The sequence below is a fragment of the Rhinopithecus bieti genome, unplaced genomic scaffold (assembly GCF_001698545.2).
Source record: "Rhinopithecus bieti isolate Rb0 unplaced genomic scaffold, ASM169854v2 scaffold_71943, whole genome shotgun sequence".
Classification (NCBI taxonomy): Eukaryota; Metazoa; Chordata; class Mammalia; order Primates; family Cercopithecidae; genus Rhinopithecus; species Rhinopithecus bieti.
Genome location: NW_016826744.1, coordinates 261,533 through 271,422, shown reverse-complemented (window position 1 = coordinate 271,422; position 9,890 = coordinate 261,533). Strand labels below are relative to the sequence as shown.

The following is a 9,890-nucleotide window of genomic DNA, read 5'->3' as shown; positions in this document are numbered from 1 at the left end:
AATTATTTTGAATTTTGAGTTTTTCTGATGATTAACATCATTACTCTAAAAATGTGTTTATACTTCCAGCTCTTGCTTTATCATTTTTAGACAATATTTGTTGACTTCTAATAAAAATGAAGGATTTAACATACGCTACCTCTTTAACCTATTTCTGACGTCCTCCAAATTTTATTATATTATTATAATTTTCAGAACACCTTAGTGGTTGCCTTTATAACTTTAAGTAATATACTTAAATCTCGATTTCTGGATCCATTAATTACATACAATGTTTATTGGCACTCATTTCAGAGACACTTGCCTGCCCTCTTTCTCCCTCCACTGCTTCCGACTTCTGCCAGTTATAACATTTCTTGTACGTTATTAAGCTCATAGTAACTACCGCCTGTGTTCAAATCTCTGTTGCAACACTTGTTATCTATGTAATCTTGGGTAAATTACTGAACGTCTCTGTGCCATCGCCTTCCTCAACTGTCAAATGGAGATGATAACATCTTCATAGGGTTGCTGTAAGACAAAATTTTACTGAAATCGAAATAAATATTTCAAAGCACTGAAAATTATATTTGGCACGCAGAAAGTGCTTTTAAGTGTTAAATGTAAAATAAAATGACAAAATTAAAACCAAAAAAATTCCGTTTTACAACTTTAATGAAATCTTCAGATTGCTGTATCTCTGGCTTGATTCAAAAAATCAAACCAATGGGCAAAAGAGATAAACATTTCACCAAGGAGGATATACAGATGGCAAATAGGCACATGGAAATACGTTCAACGTCATTAAATATTAGGGAGACTTAAATTAAAAACACTATGTATCTATCAGAAGGGCTAAAATTAGTACAATAACATGCTTTGGAAGATGTGGTGAAACTGGATCACTCATACATTGCTGGTAGAAATGTAAAATGATACAGCCACTTTAGGAGAAAGTTTCTTTTGGAGGAAAGTGGGTGTAGATATAAGAAGGAAACATAAGGGATTCTTGTGGTGATGGAATTGTTCTGTATTTTGACTGTACCTTGACTGTACCAACGTCAATATCTTGGTTGTGATATTGTGTTATAATTTTACAAAGTGCCATCAATGAGGGAAATGGGATAAAGGGTACACTGGATCCTCTGGCTCTCTCTGTGTTGTTTCTTACAACTACATGTGAATCTAAAATTACCTTAAAATTAAAAGTTTACAGCTAGGCATGGTGGCAAAACCCCATCTCTACGAAAAAAATACATAAAATTCGCTGGGCATGGTGGCACGTGCCTGTAGTCCCAGCTACGGAGACGGTGCTGAGGTGGGAGAATGACCTGAGACCAGGAAGTTGAGGCTGTAGTGAGCCATGATTGCACCACTGCACTGCAGCCTGGGTAATGGGAGGCTGTCTCAAAATGAGACCCTGTCTCAAAAAAAAAAAAAAAAAAATTACAAGCTTAATTTAAATCAGCGTTTCCAATAGTAAATTCCATGTAAATAATATTCACAGCAAGACCAAGGTGTGTGATTGGACCCAGAGAGAAAAAAATGTAATCATATGGCACCAAAGAAGGGCTGCTTGAAGGAGAATGTTTCAAGTGTCAAAATCAAATGGATTATCTTTTCTTACACTCCTTCAATGGCTCAGGATGATGCCATGTTTTAGTATGCTTCTTCTTAGAACCAAGATATAGGACAGCTTTTTGTTTTCTTTAGAGTTCCTAATTGTATTTGTTTTATTGACAACCAAAACCACATATAAATAACTTCTGGTTTCTTATATGGGTTGATTATGGAATTTGTGTCCATCTTAAGAGTATTTTTCACTAACCTCCCTGACTTCCTGTTCTAATTATGACCTATTGCTTTCTTGGTCAGCTTAGTAGTTGTCATCTTTAACTTTCTGTTATGCATATCTCTGTGATGCTTTAAAACACAGATTCCCAGGCGTCACCACAGATCTATTCAATTAGCTGGGGTATGGGTGTTTCTGAAAAGCTCCCTCCATGACTTTGCTGATTAGTCACATTTGGGACCCCATATAGCTAATCCTTAGAGTCCTATAGCTGTTATTATTAATAATAATACTAGTAATAATATATACTGTTTATTGAGGATTTACTGTGTAACAGGCATTATTTTAGGTGTGAGTTCGTGCTCTCATTTACTCTTTATTACAAACCTATGAAGTAGGTACTATTATTATCCTTATTTTAGAGAAAACTGAGTATCAGAGAAGTTAAATCACACCACTTTCAAGCTCCAGAGCCAGAATTAGAACTCAGTTTTGTCTGATAATATAATCTTCAATTTTAACCAACGAACTATGTTCATTTTAAAGCAGGTGGGTGTGGTGACACTTACCTGTAATCTCAGCTACTCAGGAGGCTGAGGCAGAAGGATGGCTTGAGCGGAGGAGTTCTGGGTTGTAGTGCCCTATGACGATAGGGTGTCTGCACTAGGTTCAGCATCAATATGATGACCTCCTGAGAGCAAGGGACTACCAGGTTGCCCAAGGAGGGGTGATCTAGCCCAGGAACGGAGAAGGTCAAAACTCCTGTGTTTATCAGTAGTGGGATGGTGTGTGTGTGTGAATAGCCGCTGCACTCCAGCCTGGGCAAAATAGTTAGACCCCATCTCTAAAAATTAAAATTATAGGATAAAATAAAATAAAAACTCAGTAGCTCCATGGGAAACATCTAGAAGTCAAAGAGCTTAGTATTGGGGCACAGGTAAAAGAAGAGTAAAAGGAGAGTATGTATTGTCAACAAATTTTATAGCTAAAACCTGGCATATTTTTAATTAGTTAATTAAGCAATGTCGTTTTTGTAGATACCAAGAGATTGAAAACGGGGCATGGATTAAGTGGAAGCCCTTGAGGATTTCTTTTGAACTCTGAATATTTTGGATTCATAGAAACAATTTATAAATAAAACTTCCCATTGTGAACTAGAGTCTTAATATTTACAAATAACATATGCCTTACTGTTCTGATATGGACTGACCCCCCAGATCCATCAGGTTAAAAAGAAATAGCATACGGCTACCATTTTATTAAAAAGAGAGGCATGCATATTTGCATTTGGTGATGAAGAACATAAGAATCTCTGAAAAGAACCACAAAAAGAAAACAAAACAAAACGAAAAAAAACTCATGCCCTAGGAATGGGCACAAAAATAATGTTGAAGATCTAAATCTAAATTGTTAATAAAATGTGCAAAACTACTAACACACACATATAATGGAATAGTGAATTGTTGTGTTAGCATTAGATCACTGTAATGCTTTCATACTGTACTTGGTTTGTTTTTCTTGTGAATTTAAAAACCAAACCAACTCTGCTAATTAAGCTCTCCCTGGCCAAGAGCTCACTTGGAATCTCTGACAGTTCCTAGTTAAAGCCTAAGTTTTGTGGTTTTTGACAACAAACCAAGACCCTGTTGTTTGCTTCAAGAAAGCTGGCTGGTTTTAGTTTCTGGCATTATTCTGGGGGGTACCCTCATCTCCCAACAAGTCACTAATTGGTCTTGACCATGACTTATAATTGTGCCCAGATTTTTCGTTGTTGCTTTCTGTTTGAGTCAGGTAGTAAGAGTAGTGAATGAAATTATTATTAATTTGGTTTTGATTTATGACAGATTATCTTGAGAATAGGTGGTATACAGAGATGATTAACATAAGACAAAATCAACTAAATCCAAATTAGTTGAACTAAATATATGGGTTTTTTGGCATATATTTTAATTCTTCCACTCATTGCTTTCTTAATTAGTCCCAGAACTCCAAGATGAAAAATACCATCGGCAAGTGACCATTTAATAAGATGAATGTTAAAAATGGTATTACTTCGATAATGGGTATTAAATATCAATAGTATTTAGTTATTTTTTTTTTTTACAATTTTACTTATTTTATTTTGCATGTTTAAGAACCAGGAAAAGAGGCTGAGTCAGAGACCTTCCGTACCTTTTTATATAAATCTACGTCATCTCCCATTTTTGTATCTCCCTACCAAGAAAAGAAATGGCCCTAAGATTTCTACCTGCTTTTAGTATGATATTTAAGACATCTCATAACACTTTTGATTTCACTGACATATTACCCAAAAGCAACTAGTTTTCCATCACCTTTTACCCTCTTATGAATCCCCAAACTAAAGCTTAAAAGGAAATCACAAGAACTTGTAAAAAAAAAAAAATAATAATAAGAACTACTTCTTCCTTCCCTATTATGCTCTACTGGTTGTCACTTAACTAAAACTCCTCAGTCTGCGACCTTGGAACCCTAGATGCTAAAATAGGGAGTAAGAGTATTGAAGGTCATCCCCTCCGCCAACTCGACCAAGACCCAAAAAGAAGAGCGTATATTCATCCTAACAGGTATGTGTTTTCATAATTATGGCAGATGGTGATTGAAGCAAAGGCAATTCAAAAAGGGGGGGGGGGGCACGTGAAAGCAATAATTTTGAATGTTTGACATTTGTTTTGAAACTACCTTACTACCCTGTACCCTTTACCATCTGTCTGTTATTCCTCCCAACACCCACCTCTGTCTTCCCACAGGGCTCCATTGTGTGCAGTTCCTGTTTCTCAGGGGCGGAGCTGTGGGAGGCAGCCATGGGTGCCATAATAGGCACCTGCGGCCAGCACAATGGGCTGTGGGTGCTTGTGGGAGAGACAGATTGATGTATTGTGCATGGGGGAGGAGGGCTGTCACTTGAATCCATGTGAACCCAGGCTTTAGGGGCAAGGGAGATTGACAGCTTTTGTAGGTTGCATTTCTTTTTCAAAGCTTGGCTTTAATAGACAGTAAGTTTGGGGCCCCAGGCTTTCACTCCCATAATTCTAACAGGGCAATCACGAGCATTCAGCATTTCTTTTTACCCCCCTTGTTACGCATTAAATGATTTCAGTAAAGGAATGTGCAGCATTAATTAGAATTTGTTAGCAGATACCAAGGGGAAAAGTTTCTTCACAACAACTATAGGAGGTGTCATTTGTACAAAGACTTTTTTGTTTTCTTTCCCCATTACATTATCACTGCAATATGTAAGGTAGTGATTCTTTTCATTTAAATTAAGTGGAAAGCTACTAAATCTTGTTTTATTCTCCAAAAAGAATAAGGTCCTTAACACTTATCTTTTAACTTCTTTCATTTCCTAAGGTTGGTGTTTACTTTTGCTTTCAGGCTGACCCATTTACTGGTCTATGTGGTTGTGTATCCAGTTTTGTGTACCATTTAGCTCTTACAATTACAAGCAACCCACTACTGATAGATAAGGATTGTTTTCAGGTGAAAATAGCTAGCAATAATACTGGAAATCATGGATACTGGAGCCCATTTTGGTAATGGTATACTGAGAAATGGTAAAAATTAGGCTGCTGTAGATTTGTGTCCTAACTTATTTTCTAACAGTATTTTTCCCTACTTGATATTTAACCTTACCCATGACATCAAACTTATGGAAGAATGAGGCAGTGGCAAAGGAACATTTTTTTCCCGCAGAAAACTTGCTCCTAAACCATGTCAGTTTTTTTTTTTAAACATCAAAAGTTCTCTCTCACACACATACACAGATAGCATCATTTCCTTAGAGCAAGTACAAAAATGGTCTTTTTGTTTAGTATCTGTTTCCTATTATTTAAAAAATAATCCGGACACTTTAGAATTATATAGGAAGAAACGTAATGTCAGATAGGGTATCTTATAAACACACTCTTTGGCATCCTGGGAACTAAAAAAACATTACTAAAATTTCTGGTGTGATTTTTTTCTAACATCTCTCTTATATAAAATCATTTTCTCAATAGAAGGAGTTGGAGGCTAATTGAATTAGAATTTCTCCACTCAATTGTTTTATTTAAATGTGTTAAGGACAACAGTGAAAAATATTGTCTACCATTATTTCTCAGAAAGACCATATTCTCACACAGTTGTCTGGCCCTGTCTATAATAATAATTTGGTGCAATGGTTTAAAAAGTAGTGGGGTGATAATAATTAGGGTATGCGACACAGAAATTTCAATGTGGGATTCAACATTTCACCATGCAGGGCATGAAAATTGCCGACCAGGGCTAGTCAGCTCTAAGTACTAATTAACTAATTAATCAGGTGCTGAAACCAACTGAATGGAGGATACCAGCCAGACAACTCAAGCCCAAGCAGAGGTTTGTGCTCTTTAAAAGACAGAGCAGTCTTTCTTCTTGGTTTTAACCCAGTCAAAATGAGAAGAGAAAGTAGGATATGCTGTCCTATCGTCAGTCATTTTGGTCTAAACTTTTTACCTTTTTACTTAGAGAAAATAAAACAAAAGCATGTGCCTGTGCTAATAACTGTGATACACCATATGTAGGGCAACCCTCAGAGCGCTGCAAACCTGCCTACTCCTTGGGCATGAAGTATTAACATTTCAGGTCTGGTGAGGGGTGGGGGAATGAAGTAGGGTCTGCCTTCTTGGTTTCTTCCACAATGTATTTTCTGAACCTAAAAGAATGAGAAACTATCTCTCCTCTTAGGCTGGTCTTAGGTCTTTTGCCTCATCCCTCCATTTATGTACAATTGAGAAGAGGTCCAAGTACACATATGGAAAGAAGGGTTTAGGATGAATCGTGAAAAAGCCCGGTTTCTGCAGAGAAACGAGCCACAATTCACTGTTTCCTCTTTCCTCTTCTAATTTAATTAAAACATGTATTGTCTTTTTAAGGGGAGATTGATAACAACGTTCAATAATTTTAATTTGTATGTCACTAATTTCATTTTGGGGGAACTTATTAGACATTTATTTTGAGAGAGAGTTTACGCTATTTATGTCTGTTAAGGCTTTTTGGGTACTTAGCAATTTTCTCCACACAAAACTGCAAAATATTCTAACTTTTTTTCTCTAAATCTTAAAGTTGATTACGTAGTTCCTCCAACTTTTGATGTCTTTTTTAGTTCGAGTGATTTTTTTTTTCTCTTCGTTTTTAAGCACAGTTTTGGCTCTGGAGATTGTCTGCACTGAAAAAAGATCTGCGATTATTACAAGGAATTTGTTATTGACCCAAGGAAAATGACGTTGTGTTCCATACCGTTTTAAGCGTTAATTGTTGGTACTGTATTATGATGTTTTAACCAGCTGTTAGAATTTTTTAGGGGCTGTTGGAAATTAGGGTCAAATTTTTTTTTTTTTCCTTTCCTAAAAAGGGACTGACTTCTATATTAGACGAAAAATCTCGTGTTTGGGCAATTCATTTTTTTTTTCCTTTTTTCTTTCCCCTTACTTCTTCATCTTGGAATTTTCAAATAGTTTGAGGAGAAGTTCCACACAGCAATCCAGCTCTCCACCCACATTTTTTCTTAATGACAAAAAACCTTGCAAGAATGAAAGGGGGGATCATACTTTTGACGTTACTCTTAGAATTTGGGTAAAGTATGAAACTAACGCCCGAGTTAGTGCTTGTTGCAGGGGAGCCAGCAGGAAAGTGGCTCAATCAGGACTCGGAGCACTTTTCCGGAGACCTGGTGTTTACAACTTTATTTGGCACGTTGGGGCAAAACTGAGGCCCAGGAAGAAGCAGCAGGCACTTTCCTGGTGCATTTTTATTCTACAAATTTATACAACAGCAAAATACTACCTTTCGTCCACGGAAAAACACTTTCTCGGGGGCCATCTAGTGTGGGCGCGAGGACATTGCTGCGGGGGTCCAGACTTGGCCCTCTGGCCTACCCACGAGGCCGTGCTCTTTCCACTTTTGATTCCCCCGGCCTCCCGGATCGGCGGCCCCTGATGGTGACTTCGACCCATGAAGTTGCTCCCATAATTCCTTCGTCTGGCACATAGGATGTTAAAAATTTGATCAAGCTCATTTTGGATGGAAGCTCCGACAAGTCCCAAAAATGGTGTGAAGAAGGGGGGCTAAGAGGTAGGCAGGGGCGCCCGCGTTGAGGGCAGCGCTCCTGCCAGCCTCCGGGGGGTTCCGGTGTGCTGCAGGCCGCAACGCGAAGCGGGGGCTGGGACGGAGGCTGTGGGCCGCAGCAGCGGCCGCGACAGAGGCGCGGGCGCGCGGGTCGAGGCCGGCCAGCGCCATGGGGGGCCGTAGGAGCGGACCGCGGGGCCGGAAGGGGGCATCGCGGCGGGCCGGCGGGCTGTGTGGTTTATCTCCGCGGGCCGGCGAAGGCAGGCGTCCGAGCCGTTGGCGGCGTGCTGAGCGCGCGGGGGGCGGGGCGGGGCGTGCCACCAGGGCCGCGGGACTCGCGCTGTAGCAGTGGCCTCAGGGCCCCCGCCGCCCGCGCCCGGCCCGCCCCGCGCCCGCAGGCGGCGCACGCCGCGAAGGAGGCGGCGGCCGCTGAAGGAGGCGGGGAGCTCGGAGCAGGAGGTGAGGAGGTGGAGGACCAAGAGTAGGCGGCAGCGGCGGCGGCGGAGCAGGAGGCGGTGGTGGAGGTGCGCGGCCTGAAGAGGAGGATGGAGGAGCAGCAGAAGGAGGGCGAGGCCGAGGTCGCGGAGCATTGGTTTTCCAAGTGGGAGCGCCAGTGCCTGGCTGAGGCCGAGCAGGAGGAGCAGCTGCCCCCCGAGCTGCAGGAGGAGGCGGCTGCAGAGTTGGCGGGGCTCAAGAGCGAGAAGCAGAAGCTGTGGCACCTCTTCCAGATCTCGGCCACCGCCGTGGCTCAGCTTTACAAGGATTCTGGGTGCCAACAGCAAGGACTTTCCATGTGGGACCCCTTCCAGAATGCGGCCATGGCCGTGACCAGCCTCTACAAAGAGAGCGGGGATGCCCACCAACGAAGTTTTCACTTGGGGGTCCAGGTTGGCCACCAGCGTCGCATCAAAGATGTGCTGGAGTGGGTGAAAAAGGGCCGGAGCACCATTCGTCGCGAAGACTTGATTAGCTTCCTGTGTGGCAAAGTGCCCCCCGCTCCTCCTCCACCTCGAACTCCTAGGACACCCCCGAAGCCACCCACTGGGGCCCCCAGCCAGGCTGTGGCAACTGAGTCCAGCTCATCGGTGGAGGTCGACCTGCAGCCCTTCCAGGAGGCGACCGCCCTGCATGGCCTCAGTGGCACTATGGCCGGCATCAGCATGCGATCAGGCGACTCGCCTCAAGACAGCGGTGTCGCCAGCAGTGGGCGCCGAAAAAGTGGCTTCTTGGAGGACGACTTGAATCCCTTCGACTCAGAGGAACTGGCCCTCCATCTGGACAGTGGGGGGATCCGCAAGCGCACCTCGGCCCAATGCGGTGATGGCACCACAGACTCACCAATCCAAAAGCGCAACCGAATGGTCTAAGCTGCCTCATTGGTTGCCTGCTGCCATATTGCTTGAGAGTGAACTCAACCTTCCACACGCTTGTCTAAAGGTTACTGGAGACCGTTTTCCTTCCCTTCTCTAAGTTAAACAAAGATTTCTAACAATTCTGCCATGAAGAAACTTTAAAAGTATTCCAGAAGAGGCTTCATATGACTCTGACTTTCCAAAAAATATAATCCTATCAGAGAACAAATATGTAGTAGTTAGCAGGATCATTTAAAGCAAACTTACCTGGTCAAGGCAGGAGTCTGATTTATCTTGTTCACAGTTATATTCCTCAGCACCTAGCACATTTCCAGGTGCTTAATAAATGTTCATTGAATGAATAAATGTGACCTTATTTATTCTTAAAGGGAAGTCATAGCAGGTGTTTTACTTAGTTATAGAATACTTTTTTCGTTGGTAATTGTTGACTTTAATGGTCTTTGCCAATTCAATTGCATTGTATCAAAATGTAAAACTTGACATCTTTGTGAAATCTGGAGTCTTCCATTTTTACCTCACTATACCATGCACCTAATTTCTAGAAAGAAACTGCAAGTAATACATATTAGGCTGTGATTTTTTAATTTTGAAAAATTGTTGATTTTGGTGATTATGTGATGCTGCAAAGAGGTGCTGTGGTGGTT

The 9,890-nt window shown here is 41.4% G+C and overlaps 1 protein-coding gene across 1 annotated transcript; it reads left to right on the top strand.

Annotated features, from left to right (window-relative positions):
- Positions 1–8,343: 8,343 nt before the first annotated feature.
- Positions 8,344–9,581, top strand: HAPSTR2 (HUWE1 associated protein modifying stress responses 2). The gene has a single exon (XM_017863554.1). It carries the CDS (start codon positions 8,419–8,421, stop codon positions 9,238–9,240), a length of 822 nt encoding a protein of 273 aa, XP_017719043.1. The 5' UTR covers positions 8,344–8,418; the 3' UTR covers positions 9,241–9,581.
- Positions 9,582–9,890: the final 309 nt, after the last annotated feature.